General features: G+C 62.9%; 2 protein-coding genes across 2 annotated transcripts; both read right to left on the bottom strand.

The window, feature by feature from the left end:
- Positions 1 to 1,438: 1,438 nt before the first annotated feature.
- SIX5 (SIX homeobox 5) lies at positions 1,439 to 5,492 on the bottom strand. The gene is made up of 3 exons (XM_049787251.1): positions 4,672 to 5,492; positions 3,064 to 3,833; positions 1,439 to 2,663 (listed from the first exon to the last, which is right to left on the bottom strand). The coding sequence occupies exons 1-3, from the start codon at positions 5,490 to 5,492 to the stop codon at positions 2,065 to 2,067; spliced, it is 2,190 nt and encodes a 729-aa protein (XP_049643208.1). The 3' UTR covers positions 1,439 to 2,064.
- An 871-nt stretch (positions 5,493 to 6,363) lies between these two features.
- On the bottom strand, positions 6,364 to 15,483 carry DMPK (DM1 protein kinase). The gene is made up of 15 exons (XM_049787253.1): positions 15,208 to 15,483; positions 13,589 to 13,680; positions 13,360 to 13,443; positions 13,166 to 13,261; positions 12,691 to 12,839; positions 12,450 to 12,543; positions 11,616 to 11,822; positions 11,270 to 11,533; positions 10,464 to 10,549; positions 9,350 to 9,476; positions 8,764 to 9,071; positions 8,573 to 8,670; positions 8,394 to 8,440; positions 7,994 to 8,083; positions 6,364 to 7,429 (listed from the first exon to the last, which is right to left on the bottom strand). Exons 1-15 carry the CDS (start codon positions 15,365 to 15,367, stop codon positions 7,277 to 7,279), a joined length of 2,055 nt encoding a protein of 684 aa, XP_049643210.1. The 5' UTR covers positions 15,368 to 15,483; the 3' UTR covers positions 6,364 to 7,276.
- Positions 15,484 to 15,792: the final 309 nt, after the last annotated feature.

The raw sequence follows: 15,792 nt of genomic DNA on the forward strand, positions 1-15,792 counted from the left end.
AGCCTGTCCTGGGATCTCGTCCACAGTTGCCACCAAGGAGCTCGCCCAACTCTGGCGCATGATGACCAAGCAGGAGCAGAAACCGTACCGGTGAGCCCAGCAAGTGGGAGGGTAGCAGGCTGGGAAACAGGGTACTCCAAGGGGTCCCACAGCCCTTAACTCAGCATTGCAGACTGGCAGCATGTTTCTGGGAATGGTTGCTTTGGGTGTGACTGCAAACGTTCATGAATGATTTAGGGGTGTTGAGAGGTAGAGAGGTGTTCTGCCTTTAAAGTTTAGAGAGCAGATAGCTTAATAAGAGTTTTGGACCCTGCTAAATTATAGTTTGCTAGAGCAGGAAACACGAAGCCTTATTTCTTGGTCACTTGGGCCCCCCCTTCCATCCCTCCTGGAAGCCTTCAAGGCATAATTGACCCCTGAAATACACAGGGCTTCAGCCAAGAGCCTTGGCCACCTCATCCTGGGAAGCAGCCTGACCATCCCGGCCACCCCTCAGCTCTGCCTAGGGCCTTTTGGGCAGCCCAGGTGCATGGCACTCAGTGAGGATCCTGTACCCTCCTCTACACCCCCCAGCATCAAAGCCCGCAGGTACAGCCGCCAGCACAACAGGAATGTGAAGCAAGTCGACTCCAGCAGCGATGACAACTGCAGCACCCCCAAGCCTTTTTACCAGCTGCTGGCCGAGAAGACTCAGATGATCCAGAAGTCCTCAGAGAACCCCTCAGAGGCATCTATACCCCAGAAATGAGTGTGCCCTACCCAGCTTCTCCTCCCACCTGGCAGCTCCTCAGATGCTTTCAGAGTTGAAGAGGTACTCCTTCCGCTCACCCCACCGGCAGCCAGTGCGGGTGCCCGATTTATTTTTATTTATTTATTTATTTATTTATTTTGGTTTTTGGGTCACACCCGGCAGTGCTCAGGGGTTACTCCTGGCTGTCTGCTCAGAAATAGCTCCTGGCAGGCACGGGGGACCATATGGGACACCGGGATTTGAACCAACCACCTTTGGTCCTGGATTGGCTGCTTGCAAGGCAAACGCCGCTGTGCTATCTCTCCGGGCCCGGGTGCCCGATTTATTGATTTCCCCACTACACACCCCAAGATGCTTTTGCCTTGTGTGAGGCAGATGAAATGCACGGAGGGGGAGTTTGTGCCAAGCGGTTCCTGGTTCTTCCTTTCCCCTAGAGTCAAATGGCTTCGATCCTGTTTATCCCACTGACCCTCATTTTATTTATAGATATTTATTGTTTTCTGTAGAATAAAGCAAGTGGTGTCCTTATAGTCAGCAAGAGAGACAAAGGGCAGCTTCCCTCACCTGTCTCAGCCCTTAGTGTTCCCTCGGCTGGTCTAGAGTTGGGAAGGAAGTTCCTCTGCACACCTGCCCAATCCCAAACCCCCAAGTATCTGTGGGTCCCCACATCTCTGAGGCCCTAGTTGTCTGTTAACTTTATTTTAATTGAAATGGAGGTATGACATATCCTAGAAAAATAAAAGATTTAAGGTACAAACTAAACACAAAGGACAGGGCTGGCCCCACCCCCACCTGGGATGAGGCATCTTTGGTCTGGGGCTGACATGGGAAGAAGGGCCGGTACGGAGGATCCCGCCAGCCTCCTCCACCAAAAGGGCCCTGTTTGGAGGTCTGGTCCCATCAGTCTCTGGGCCCAGGGCACCGGGGATTCCATTTAGTTCCGAGAACCCGGGTGTCTGTGGTGCTAATAATAGTGTTTCAGGGAAGAAGAGGGTGAGGGCTTCAGAGGATGAAATCCAGACACTGGGCCAGGTTTTCAGCTCACAGCTAGTACCAGGTCGAGGCGGGGAGAGCCCCTAAGTCAGAGCCCCCAATCTCTCCTTATATATGAGGGGCAAAGGGGGGGCACTGTAACAGAGTCCTCCAGTCCAGAGAGATGGGGCCCTGGGCTGGGCAAGCCGCAGGAACTCCCAGGCTTGGCGAGGTTAGGAGGCTGGGGAGGGCACGGTGTGGGGTCTTGCTGGCAGCGGGCGGGCCCCCCCCCCCCCCCGGCACCTCGAGCACCATTGTCAAGAGAGGCGCAGAGCCTTGGGTCACAGTTCCAAGGGCTCTTCCACGGGCACCGACTGCAGCTGGGTCAGGACCTTGGCTTCGGCTTCCAGTCCCACGTCTGCCTCACCCCCCACGGTGGCGCCCAGCAGCAGCCCCTCGGGGTCAGGCAGCCGCAGCACATGGTGCGGGGCCTGCGTTGTGGCCAGCGCCTTATCCGCTTCCAGCAGCCCCTCGGGGCCTGCGCTCAGGTCCAGGCCGGCGGGCCAGATGGGCACAGCAGCAGGCGACAGAAGGAGCCCCTCGGCCGGGGGCGCTGAGAAGGCGGGCAGGAGGCCCGAGTCGGGGGGAAAAGGCAGGCTGGTCGGGGCAGCGGGGGGCTGCGGGGCTGGCTGCACTGTGAGTGGGCCCAAGGCAGGGGCCTCGGGGAGACTGGGGCTGGGGGCCACCGGGAGGGCTCCTTCGGGCCCCGAGAGGGCAGTCTCTGTCTTGAGGGGTAGGGCCAGGCTGGACGAGGGGGGCAGCACCTGGGAGACCAGCATGCTGGTGGGGAAGGTGGCCGTGAGGATGATCTTGCCCTGCTGCACGGCCACGCCGGTCACGATGGGGCTGCCGGACACCGGATTGGCCAGGAGAAAGTTTCCTGTGGGGAGAAACAGGCACAGGTTAGGGCAGCAGCTGGCGGGGGGCACAAGGGAGGCTGCGTGAAAACCAGCGAGCCCCTTAAGCAAGTCTGGCTTAAACCTCAGGGCCGGGCCGGGCGGTGGCGCTAAAGGTAAGGTGCCTGCCTTGCCTGCGCTAGCCTTGGACGGACCACGGTTCGATCCCCCGGTGTCCCATATGGTCCCCCAAGCCAGGAGCAACTTCTGAGCACATAGCCAGGAGTAACCCCTGAGCGTTACCGGGTATGGCCCAAAAAAAAACCAAAAAAAAAAAAAACCTCAGGGCCAGAAGGTTCTGAGACACACCAGAGCATTGGCCCCTCACACCACCGCCTGCCCACCCTTCCCTGAACACTGGCCCCCAGCCAGGAAGGGCAGTACCTGGGGTGGTGGCTGGAGGCAGCTGCAGGGCCGTGACGCCCACCCCGGAGTTGATCAGGTGCACATTGGCAGGGCCCGTCGCAGCTGCCACCTTCACGGGGCTACCCGGCCCGGCTGCCAACAGCTGCAGGGGCCCCACAGCTTGTGGCAGGGTCACGACCTGGGAGGTGGGCACCACCTGGGGCAGGTTGAGCAGCGGAGAGGTAGGGCCCAGGCCCGCGGGGTAACCAGGGGGTGGAGACAGTGGCACCACCTGGGGCGCAGCCACCGAAGGCACCGGGCCTGCGGGCACTGGAAAGGTGGCGGCTGGTAGGGGGCCTGGCACCACCTGGGGCAGAGGCCCCGGCACCTCCTCCGAAGCCTGCACCTTGGTCTCCGTGGGCACCTCAGGCTGAGCTTCCTCCAGGCGCACCTCCCCAGTCTGAGGATCCAGGACCAGCGAGGTCTTGGGCTCGTTGGTGCTGGGGGGACTGGGCTGTGCAGGGGTGCCCCCGGCGGCCCCGGCCAGCAGCAGGGGGCCCAGGCTGGAGGCCTCTCCCAGAGCCAGGCTGTTGATGATGACGGGGCTGCCGTTGAGAAGCACCGCTGGGGAGCTGCCAGTGGCCAGGAAGCTCCCGTTCACCAGGATGGAGGAGGATCCAGGACATGAGGCCGGGGGGCTGGACCCCGCCAGGAATATGGAGCCCTGGGCCGGCACCTCGGTAGCGACCGGTGCCTCCTCCGGGCTGCGGCTGGACTCATCCTCAGTCGTGGGGTTCCCATCAGACTCGCTGTCCGGAGAGAAGACTGAGTTGTGGGCGCTGCAAACAGCTGAGACGCAGGGGTCCCCCCAAGTCTCCCAGCTCCTCCTCTGGCCCACATTTCAGGCCGGTGGAAAAACCTATCTGGGACCACCGGGCCTCGCAATGTCAGAAGCTCTATAAACCCTGCAAGGATACCCCTGCCTAGAGAGCCAAGCCAGAGTTGGGGTCAGGAGTCCCTCTTTGCACAGTCTGAACCCCAGGATCCAGAAGCCAAGCCCCCCCCCACACCTGGGAGGGTTGGGGGGGGGGGGAAGGGTCAGATGTCTGGGGTCAGACCGCAGGAGGCAGAGGCAGCGGCTGCGCGGGGTTCCCTAGACTTTGCAGCGGAGCAGGAGGCCGGCCGCCGGGTGGGAGGGGAAGGGTTAGGGTTACAGGGAAATCGGAGCCGGGGAGGGTCACGTTTCACAACAAAGACGAGCGACCGACCACGCTGCAGGAGCCCCGAGGGGGAGGCCGAGTAACGGTCTGGGACGCGCCCCGCAGCCAAGCTGGACCTGCAAGCTGCCCGGGGCCGGGTGGGATGGAGAAGTGGGGGGACCAAGATCGCTCCCCTTCTCCGCAGGCCACGGATGGGACCTGGGAAGGAGCGCACGGAGGAAGCTCGGGGAGAGAGACAGAGAGACAGAGTCGGGGCCAGCGCCCGGCCCATCACCGCCTCCTCTCCTCCAGGCGCGGCGGGCACTGGGAGTGGGCGCCAGGTGGGGTGTAGGGGGCCCCCGATGTCTTATGCCTTGAGTGCTGCGGGGAAGGGGGTGCGGAGCGGAGCTGCCCGGGAGCCAACCAACCCACCCCCGAGCGGGCTCACCTCTTGCAGGGCGCGCTGCCGCCGCCGCCCCCGGTGCGGTCGCGCTGCCGCCGGTTCTTGAACCAGTTGCTGACCTGCGTGAGCGACAGGCCGGTGAGCGCGGCCAGGCGGCGCTTCTCGTCGGGCGTGGGGTAGCGGTTGCCCCGGTAGCAGGCCTTGAGCGCGGCGCGGGAGCGCTCCTTGAAGCAGTACACGGTCTCCTCGCCGTCCCAGATGGTCTTGGGCAGCGGGAACTTCTTGCGCAGCCGGTACTTGTCCACGGCGCCCAGGGCTCGGCCGCGGGCCCGCTCGGCCTCGTGGTAGCGCGCGCGCAGGTAGAGGTCCTGCAGGAAGGCGTGGTGCGCGGCGGGGAACGGGCGGCTCTCCAGCAGCCGGTACAGCTCGGCGTAGTCGCCCCGCTGGAAGGCCACCAGGGCCCGGGCGCGCAGCACCGGGTCGCTGCCACGTAGGCGCTCGGCCGGGGGCAGCGCGCCCAGGAAGCGGCTCAGGCGGCCGGCGTGGCCCGCTTGGAGCAGCGCCTCGCACACGCACGCCACTTGCTCGGCCGAGAAGCGGAGGCCCGTGGGGGGCTCGGGGGCGGCTTCGGGGGGCGACCCGGGGGTGGCCGGGGACTCCGGGCCTTGCGTTCTCTCTGCTGCGGCTGCTGCCGCCGCCTCGCCCGCTCCCGGCCCGGCCACCGCTGCCGCCGCCTCCCCTTCGGCCGCCTGCAGAGTTTGCAAGAGCTGGCGCGCTTCTTCTTCCTCCTCCTCCTCCTCCTCTTCTTCTTCTTCGCTCCCGGCCTCGGGCCCCCGCGCGCTTGGCTCCGCAGGCAAGGTAGCCATGTTTTGCAACTTTGGGAAGTTCCTCCCTCCTTCCCCACCTCCCTCGGGCTTCCCCCGGCCGGCCCCCGGCTCCGATCTCCCCTCGGAGCTCCCCGATCGTCGCCCGCGGCTCCTCCTCCTTCTCCAGCAAAGGGTCTTGAGAGGTCCCCGGGGGTGCTGGGGGTGTGTGTGTGCGCCCGCCCGCCCCCTTCTCTCCCTCCTTCCCTGCCTGCCCGGCGGCCCGGGATTCTTTCTTTCTCCCTTTGTTTTCCCTCCGCCTCGAGCCGCGCTTTCTGCCAGCCTCCCGGGGTAGGGGGGTGCTCAGGGCCTCAGTTTCCCCATCGGGACCATGGAGAAGTTAACGGGGCCGCCCGGCCCGGGAAGGAAGGTAAGGCTGGCTTCCGAAGGGCGCGCCTCCCTTCTCGCTGCATGCCTCCGAGTCTCCTCCAGGGTTCCTCTGCGGGGGCCCCCACGCCCCATCTCGGTCCGCACGCGCTCCGCCCCTCGGAATTCCCGGCTCCGCAGCTGGGGCGGGTCTGGCTGGGAGAAGAGGGCGGAGGCAACGAGCCCGAAAGTTTTGCAGCAACTTTCCTGGGCCCTGAATTGCCTGGAACGGATGCGCGTGGCTCGCGCAGGCGCAGTGCGGCGGGAGGGAGGCGGAGTCCGCGCCTGGCCCCGCACAGCTGGGCCACAGCTGGACCAGGGGCGGTGCGCACTCCCATTGGTTGAAGCGCCCCGGGACACGCCCTCTCGGCGGCTCTTCCAGCCCTGATTGGTCCTCCCGGCGTCCCGCTGCCTCCCCGCCAAAGCCGTTGGTCACGCCCACCCGCGCGCTGATTGGCTCGTCGAGCAGCCGCCCCCGTGACGTCAACGCTCGCTGGAGCTCTCCGGGCCCCTGGACCAAAGCTGGGCGTTTTATTGGCGAGGGTCGGGGGTGGGGGACGAGGTGGGGAGAGACAATAAATACCGAGGAATGTCGGGGTGGGGGGATCTCAGTGCAATCAAAAAACGTGTGTTTGTTTTTAGGGTGCCGGGGTCCTTCCTGGCCAGGAGCCTGTCTGCGAGTTCAGAGGACAGGTTAATAAATATCCAAATTGGCAAGGCGGGAGGGAGAGCAGGGCATGTGAGGAAGGCGTATGGGGGTGCGGGGTCCCCGAAAAAGCGGGGCAGGCAACAAATAAAATAAAGCCTTCCAAGGGGCCGGAGAGATAGCTTGAAGGTAGGGCGTTTGCCTTGCATGCAGAAGGACGGTGGTTCGGATCCCGGCATCCCACAGGGTTCCCCCCCCCTTGAGCCTGCCAGGAGCGATTTCTGAGTGCAGAGCCAGGAGGAAACCCTGAGCGCTGCCAGTGTGACCCCAAAACAAAAGCAAAACAAAACAAAAAGCCTTTTAAGAAAGCAGGCTGAGCTCGCGCCAGACAAGAGCACGATCTCCCGGGTGAGCAGAGCCTTCATACAAAAGAAATCCGTGGACGTGCGGGCTGTTGCATGGAGGGTGGAGGACGGGCAGGCCGAGCCCTGGTCTGTCTCTTCTAGACCTCTCGCCCTGGCACGGCAGGCAGGACCTCCCCGCCGTGATGTAGAAAAGAAGGAATCGCGCGATTCTCCCAGCTGTAGCAGCGATCTCAGTTTCAAGCCGCCCTTGAAACCCCTTTCTCCGGCTGAGAGCCCGGCTCTACCCTCCCCGGCCGCCAGGGAGGCAGGCCCGGATCACTGGGCGTCAGCAGGGACCGGAGAGCCGTGGCCGGGTCAGCCATCCCCCCGGCGGATCGCGGAGTCGAGGACAAACTGGGCTTATTCAGGGTTCAGGGGACGAAGACGGCTCCCGGGGGGTGCCGGACCGGGGCGAGTTGGCCGGTGGAGGCCACCAGCCCAGGGCAGCCCAGGGTGGCGGGAGCAGCCAGAGCAGCGGCGAACAGGAGCAGGGAAGGCGCCTCCGGTAGGCCCAGCTCAGGGACCTGTCAAGGCGACAGGGGCGGGATCAGCGCCGCCGCCGCATCCCATTGGCTTGCGGCTATCGCCCCGCCCATAAGGGGAGGATCTCTCATTTTATCCCGCCCCCCCGTGGTTAATTCTGATTGGTCAGCCTGTGAGTCCTTCAAGTTTCATTCGAACTCGCTATTGGCTGCTGTGTTAGCGGCCCGCTCTAATTGGCTGCTAGGGCAAATCCTCCCTCCCCCGGGAGGAGGTGCGGCTAAGCACAAGCGGCTCCGAGGAGGCGGAGCAAAGGCGGGAGGGGGCGTGAGCAGCGCCACGGCATCCGATTGGCTCGTGATGTTAGCCCCGCCTACAAAGGGAGGGTCTATCTTATTGCACTCCGCCCCTGCAGGGTAGCTCTGATTGGCCGGCCTGTGAGTCCTTCAAGTCTCATCCGAGCTCGCTATTGGCTGCCGTCTTAGCGGCCTGCGCTGATTGGCTGCACGCAGGGCAATCCTCCCTCCGGAGGAGGCGTGGCTAAGCATAAGCTTCAGGGAGGCGGAGCCAAGGCGGGGTGGGGTGGGGGCGTGAGCAGCAGGACATACCCTGGCAGGGAGCAGCAGGTGGCGGCGGTGCAGGGGGCCTGGCCCCACCAGCGGGCACTGGCCCAGAGCCACGGCCGGGGGGCCATCTAGCTGGAGAGAGAAGGGACAGGTGACCCGATCGGAGCCCACTCAGCCCTGCCCGGCTGCCCTGGGGGGGGGGGAATTAGGGAAAGAAGCCAGAGTGAGGGGAAGGGAATCTGGGGAGACCCCCCCCAAAGGGGATCTGATGAGCAGCCGGTGGTGAGGCGGCCAAGGTGGGGCTGCAGGGAGGGTGTCTGCCTGCCGCAGCCTCCTCGAGGCAGCTGAACCCCGAATCTGATGAGTGGGGGGCCCAGGTGGAGGCAGGGTCTGCAGAGGGGATTGAAGCAGGCTTGAGGCAGGGGAGAAAGAGGGGTCTTACATGGGAAGGTGGATCCGTGGCCCGGGGTGGGGGGACCCCCGTGACAGCTGGAAGGAGAAGAGAGAGGCATAGGGCGCGTGGGTGGCGAGGCGTGCCGCAGCCTGGGCCCCTCGCCCTGCCCCGGTGCCTGTCCCACCGCCCCTGGGCGCCCTGGGGAGAGGCTCAAAGGAGAGACTCGCCTGCTGCTCCCGGGGCCTGCAGCAATTCCATCCGCTCCTGCAGCTGCCGCACCAGCGCCTCCAGGTCCCGGTTGCGGGCCTGGGCCTCCTGGAGTTGACTGCGGGGCAGGAGGCAGGGAGGTGATGACACTGGCAGGAGGTCGGGAGGTGGCCCGGGATCCCCCTACACCCCTTGCTGGTGCCGTGCCCACCTGGCAAAGTTGCGATTGGCGGCGCGGATGGCCTCCAGCTCCCGACTCAGGCTCTGTCTGGTCAACATCTCCTCCTCCAAGGCCTCCTGGAGCTCGCGCAGGGTCACCTCGGCCTCCGCCACCGCCGCCTCTGCCATAGCGACGGCTGGCACAGCCTCTGCCACGGCCACCATGGGGATGGCCGCTGCCGGGAAGGCCTCCGCCATGGCCTCTGCGGGCACAGCCGCTACCGGGATAGCCTGAGCCACGATGGCTTCCGGGACTGCTGATGTAGCCTGTACATGGGGCCCAGGTTTGGTGCTGGCCTGCTGCACACCAGAGCACCCCCTTTAGTCCTGGGAGCCTCCTAGTCCTCCACCCACCCTCATTTTCTGGCACCTAGATCTTTCTGGAATCCCGCAACTTTTATAACACAATCTCCACTTACTTTCAGGCTCCTGTCCTTCCCCACAGCCTCTACCTCGAGGTTCCCCTTCTCAGACAACCCCCCCCCCCCCATATATACTCGATGCGATGTTCCGACCAAAGTAACCTCGTCCTTCTTTGTTTTCTGTGGTCTGAGACTGCTGAGGGCTCGAACACTCACTGTCACCTCTGGAGTGATCTCTGTTGCAGGAGGCCCCAGGCTGGGAGCAGGAGCAGGTTCAGGTTCAGGTTCAGGCTCGGGCTCAGCCTCCAACTCCATGGGCGTGTGGACCTGGACCTCAGCATCCCTGAGAGAGAAAGAGCCAGGAGCCTCCGAGCCTGGGTTCTGGAGCTGGTGGGCATGGAGCAGACGCTCTCCCCAAAGACTACTTGAGACATGATGGAGTGGCAGAGCAAAAGGAGCCCCCTGTCCGCTGGTGCGTCAGGGCCTACAGCTCTGGAATCTAAAAAGTCACTGGCCATAAGTTATACAACTTTTTTTATTTTTTATTTTTTTCAGTATAAATAATTTCCTAGGAAATAAAGAAGGTAAGGAGAAAGGTGCATCAAGCTATGTGCTTGGGGCTGGAGAGTTAGAAGAGAGGTTACCTTGCCGACCTGGGAGGGACCCAGTTCAATTCCTGGCATCCCATATGGTCCCCCAGCCTGCCAGGGATGATTTCTGAGTGTAGAGCCTGGAGTAATCCCTGAGTACCACTGAATGTGACCCAAAAACCAATCACTCAATCACTCAATCAATCAATAAAGTTAAAAAAAAAAAAAAAAGATAGGGCCCGGAGAGATAGCACAGCGGCGTTTGCCTTGCAAGCAACCGATCCAGGACCAAAGGTGGTTGGTTCGAATCCTGGTATCCCATATGGTCCCCAGTGCCTGCCAGGAGCTATTTCTGAGCAGACAGCCAGGAGTGACCCCTGAGCACTGCCAGGTGTGGCCCAAAAAAATCAAAAAAAAAAAAAAAAAAAAAAAAGATAGCACAGCAGGTGTTTGCCTTACATGAACCCATCCTGGGTTCAGTCCCCAGCACCCTATATGGACCCTTGAGCACCACCAGGAGTGATTCCTACGTGAAAAGCCAGGAGTAACCTCTGAGTACTGCCAGGTGTGGCCCCCAAACAAAAGATATGTGCTCAAGAGAAAACACAGGCTTCTCTAAGAGTAGAGGAGCCAACAGTTCCAAGATTAGTCCTGCAGTTCTTGGGAGCAAGGCAGGGCTGGGATGCAGCACTCCAAGCCTATGGGGCCTCTGCAGATAGATGGGCAGAAGCTGAGCTTACCTGTGAGCCATGCACGAATAGGAGAAGCCCACGAATGGCAGGTGGACTCCGAGCGGCATGCTCGCCTGCATGTCTGACAGCGTCTCCTGTTTAAGGCAAGCATGGAAGTGAGGGTCCCTGCACTCATACTCAGGACCGGCTGCACCCCTCCTTGTCTAGGATGAAACGCCTCGGCCCTGTCCAGCCAGCTGGGGGATCTGTCTCACTGACACCTCCATGTGCCTCGCCCTTCTCTAGTCTCAAGAGCACATAAGAATGGGGCCAAGGGCCCGGAGAGATAGCACAGCGGCGTTTGCCTTGCAAGCAGCCGATCCAGGACCAAAGGTGGTTGGTTCCAATCCCGGTGTCCCATATGGTCCCCCGTGCCTGCCAGGAGCTATTTCTGAGCAGACAGCCACTGAGTAACCCTGAGCAACGCCGGGTGTGGCCCAAAAACCAAAAAAAAAAAAAAAAAAAAGAATGGGGCCAAGACTGGGGTACCCAGAATAGGGCTACCAGACGGAGTAACACTCCTGGATAGCACAGACAACAGTTGAGAGAGGCCCCTCTGTGGCGCTCCCCTGTCTCATTCTTTGCTCCCCTTTGCTCATTCTAGGTCTCAGCTCAGATAGCTCCTTCCTTCAGGAAGCCATCCAGGATTTTTTCATCCTAAGGCACCCGGGTCTGGGACAAGTCTGGGAGCCCTGCGACACTGAGAATCTAGGTGCTCTAGAGAAAGAATGATTTCGGGAATCCCCGATGGGTGGTGGAGAAGAGCAGGAAGGTGGGGTGGAGCACCTTGTTCGGAGCATCGCTCAGGTACCTACCCCGCCCCCGCTCACCATGGCAGTGAGCCCGTCCTCCACCAAATCGAAGTTACATGTGTCCGTCGCGCCCTCGAAATCTGGCGCAAAGGGGGGCACGCTGTCCCGGAGCCGCTCCCAGTCGAGGCCATGGAAAAAGGGGTGCTTGCGGAAATCGGCCGCTCCGTTCCGGCCCAGCCGCACCTCCGGGGGGCACAGTAGCCGCAGGATGAGATCGCGAGCCTCCTCCGGGACCCCCGAGTCCTCCCGTGGCACACACAGGTGCTCCTGCTCAGTGGAGAGGGAAAGGGTGGGGGGTATTGGCCTGGGGGTGGGCGCAGCGCGAAGGGGGGTGCCGGGGCGCTCTCACCTTGTAGTGCACGATCTTGCCGTAGGTCTCGGCCGTGGAGTCGGCGTAGAAGGGCGTCTGACCGTAGAACATTTCGTAGGCGAACACGCCTAGCGCCCACCAGTCGCACTCGGGCCCGTAGCTGCCCGGGCCGGGGCCTCCGCCCACGGCCTGAAGGATCTCGGGGGACAAGTAGTCTGGGGTGCCCACAGCCACCAGTGACCGCACCTGAGCCGAATGGACCAGAGCTGGGCTCGGCCCCGCCCATCGCGCTCTGGCCACGCCCTGTCACTTGGCCACACCCCTGCCTGGCCTGGCCTGGACGCCTGACCACGCCCCCAATGTTTGTGTGCCCTTCAGTTGGCCACCTCTTGGTGGTTGGCCACGCCCCTCATTTGACCCTGCCTTGAGGCTTAGCCACGCCCCAATTTTGACTATACCCCTTCGATTGGCCACGCCCCATGTCAGACTATGTCTTGAGGCTTAGCCTTGCCCTGATGCTTGACCACACCCCTTCAAATGGCCACGCCCCATTGTTGATCTTGCCTTGGTGGTTCGCTACACCTCATCACCTGGCCACGCCCTGCGTTTGACCATGCCTTGAGGCTTAGCCACGCCCCAATGATTGGTCACACCCCCTTAATTAACCACGCCCCTGCTTGACCTGCCTTGCCGTTTGACCACGCCCCATGTTTGGTCACACCCTCATTGGTCACACCCCGTTTGATCTTGTCTTGTCGCTTGGCCACGCCCCGATGGCTGACCACGCCCCTCCCCGGGTCAAATTCCCCTGTATTCCAGGCGTCAAAGCCCCTCCCTCCCCATCACAGCCCCCCAAAACTAGCACCGGCTCACCGTTCCATCCTCTTGCAACTTGAGGCAGGAGCCGAAGTCGGCCAGGCGGATGTGGCCACAGCGATCCAGCAGGATGTTGTCAGGTTTGATGTCCCTGGGCAGAGGAGCGGGGACAGTTGTGCGCCCACCTCAGGCTCCCCCTGGGCAGCCGCCACGGCCCCCCAGCCCTGGCCAAACCGCCCTCCAGGATCTCCAGCCTGCCTGCCTGCCGCTCGGTGCCGCTCCCGCGATGCCCACCTACCTATGCACGTAGCCCAGCTGGTGCACCGAGTCGATGGCCATGACTATCTCGGCCAGGTAGAAGCGCGCCATCTCGGCCGGGATCCGCTCCCCAAACTTGCTCAGCAGCGTGAGCAGGTCCCCGCCCACGTAGTACTCCATGACCAGGTACTGGAGGGGTCGTGTCATGGGGGGTCGGTAGCCCCCCTAGTCGCCAATGGCTGACAGCCAGGGGAAATCCCAACCCTGGGCAGAGACCCCGCAGTCCCAGGCCCAAGAGGTCCCCCAAAGGCACAAAACACCGCCCCCCCCCCCCCAATAAAAAACAATTCTCCCTGCAATCAGGGAGAAAGAACCCAGAGAGATCTGGGGAGAGGCCATCCTCTGCAGGATCCTGTCCACCTTCCCCCAGGCCCTAAGTCATTTCGAGGCGGCTCCCTCCAGGGCCTAAGCCCCAGTCCCTCACCCCAGTTACTGGCATGTCCACGGGGGCTCACCAGGTAGTTCTCATCCTGGAAGGCAAAGTGCAGCTGTGTGATCCAGCGCCGGTCCCCGTTCACCAACACGTCCCTCTCTTCCCGAAAACATGACACCTGGGAGCGAAGTGGGGGTGGAGGGGAAGAGGGGGACGCTTTAGGAGGACGTGGGGGAGCCTCAGCACCCCGCACTTTACACTCAGCCCAGCGCTCACCTCGCCTCTCTTCAGCAAGTCCCACTTATTCATGATCTTCATGGCAAACACTTGACCGGTCTGTTTCATCTTCACCACCGCCACCTGGATACCCAATGGAGTGAGTGGGGTTAGATAGCCACGCCCCTTGATGGCCAAGGCCAGGCCCCCGGGCGGGCCCAGGCTCTGGGCTCATTCATCAATCCCTAAGGCCCCACCTCCAAGCCCAAGCCCGCCCACCGCGGCTCACCTCGCTGAACGCCCCGCGTCCGATCACCTTCAGGATCTCAAAGTCATCCCGCCGCAGTCGCGCCTCCTTAAGCCTCGCCGCGATGGGCTCCACTGGGGACGGGGAAGGCCAGAGCCCAGGGTCACGGGGCCAGCAGGAAGTCCCACCCTCCAGGCCCCGTTTTTGGGGTTGTATTTGGGCCACACCTGGCGGGGCTCAGGGGTTTCACTCCTGGCTCCTGGTGGGCTCCGGGGACCATATGGGATGCCGCCAGGGATGGAACCCGAGTCAGCCGTGTGCAAGGCAAATGCTCTCCCTGCCTTGCTGCCCAAGATTTGCCCACATAAGCATCATGAAGGCTGACTACTGTAAAGTGAGGGCACACCTCTGGAGAGCGGGCATTGGGTCCAAGCTATGGGCAGGGGCATTAGGGAGGGTAACAAGTCTGAGAACAGGGGCCCTGAAGCACAGGGACATCAACAAGGTGCTCCTTGGGTTTGGGGTGGCACAGAGGCCCTGCCCAGATCTGAGCAGGTTCAAGAACCGGGGGGCAGGTACATAGATACCGGCCCTCCCTTTCCTGTCTCCTTCCAGAGGCACCTCATTTCCAAGTGGGGGGCCCCAGGCCAATGGGCAAGAGGCCAGAATGGGAAGGGGCAGCTGGGATGGAGACGGGAGTCTTGGGGGACAAGACAGTTGGGAGGCCTGGACCCCAGTGCAAGGAGCAGGAGAGGGAAAAGAGATGGGCTCGAGGGGGGAGATGGGCCCCCCACAGCCTGGAAAGCCCAGCCAGAGCAGCCAGAACCCAGCCTGCAGGAGGGAGCGGAGAGCCAAAGCATTGAGCCCTTTTAAGGCAGCGGGAAGAGGGGGCCCCCTCCCCCAGGCGGCCTAGCAGGGGAGGGGCCGTGGAGATGCAGCTCAGGCCACAAAAGGAGTGCTCCCTGGGGAGCACGGACCCCTGCCCCCCTCCCCGGGCCTCAGAATCCCTCTCTGGGGTCTGAGCAGCAGCCTCCACCTTCCACCTGGGAAATGGGAGGGAAGCTGATGGCCTGAGCTGTATAGGGAAGAAAAGAGGGAGCAGAAGGTGGGACACCCCAAGGCAGCAACCCCGGAGAGCAATACCCTGTGTCCAAGAGCAGGACAGAGGGACAGAGGGAGACTGAGGGAGACCCCCCAACACACCAAATCCTGGAGATGATTGTGTTCCCAGGCCAGGCCTGGGCTGACAGGTGCAGGGCATACTGGAGGGGTGCTGAATGCAAGGAACCCAGAGTTCACACCCACAGTCCCAGCCTTCTTGGAGGGGTACAGTGTGGCGCCCGCCTGCCGGTCTCCCTGAGACCAGCCTGAGTCATGGGGGCCCCCCCGGGGATCCGGGCACCTGTGGGGTGGCTGAAGCCCAGCACCTGCTCTCAGCTGCGGTCTGGCACCTGCCCTGCACCCCGGGACCAGACTCTGCAAGGGTGTCTGGGGGGTTTCAGTGTGTTCCTAGGCTTAGACGGGGGGAGCTGGTTAGGAGGAATCTGGCAGGCTATGCCCAGTCCAGCTGAGATGAGTGGCATGTGCCCCGACCCGAGGCTGAAGCTTACCCACTGTCCCCCCCTGTACCTCCAAAGGGGCAACCAGCAGGCAGCACTCACCCCACTGCAAGAAGTCGACCATGTACTTGTCCTGGGCTAGCTGGGAGGCGCCGAGCTCCTGGTGGACGCCCAGGAGAAGGTCCAGCAGAGGCTCCAGCCCCAGGAAACCGGGGTCCAGCACCAGCTGCCGGAGCCGCTGCAGCCGCCCCTCGGCTGACATGTCGGCAGAGCTGCACCATGGCCCCCTCCCGGCCCGGGGGCTCAGGTCGCCCTCACGGGGCCCGCTGGTGCCTCCGCAGGCCCCAGGGCCCTGGCCGAGTGTCCAGCGTCCCTGGCTGTCCCCAGGCCCTCTCTGGCCACTTCTCTGCGGGCCTCCGCTGCCTCCTCCCGGTCTCCCCACCCCTGGGCCGGCCCCCTCCAGCCTGTTTCTCAGGCTTAACCCCTCAGGAGCCAGGCCCCCCAACTCCCTCCTCCGAGGGCCCCCAGAGGGTTTCAGTGTGAGATGAGGGTGGAGAATCTCAGCTCCCAGCCCCCTCGGGCTCCCCCCCAAGGCGGGGAAGGGAGGTATCCACAAGTCGGACAGACCTGACTGGGGCCCTCCCACCCCCAGATGGGCCAATGGAGGTTGGGGGGTGGGGGGTGCAG

This window comes from Suncus etruscus, chromosome 14 (assembly GCF_024139225.1).
Source record: "Suncus etruscus isolate mSunEtr1 chromosome 14, mSunEtr1.pri.cur, whole genome shotgun sequence".
NCBI lineage: Eukaryota > Metazoa > Chordata > Mammalia > Eulipotyphla > Soricidae > Suncus > Suncus etruscus.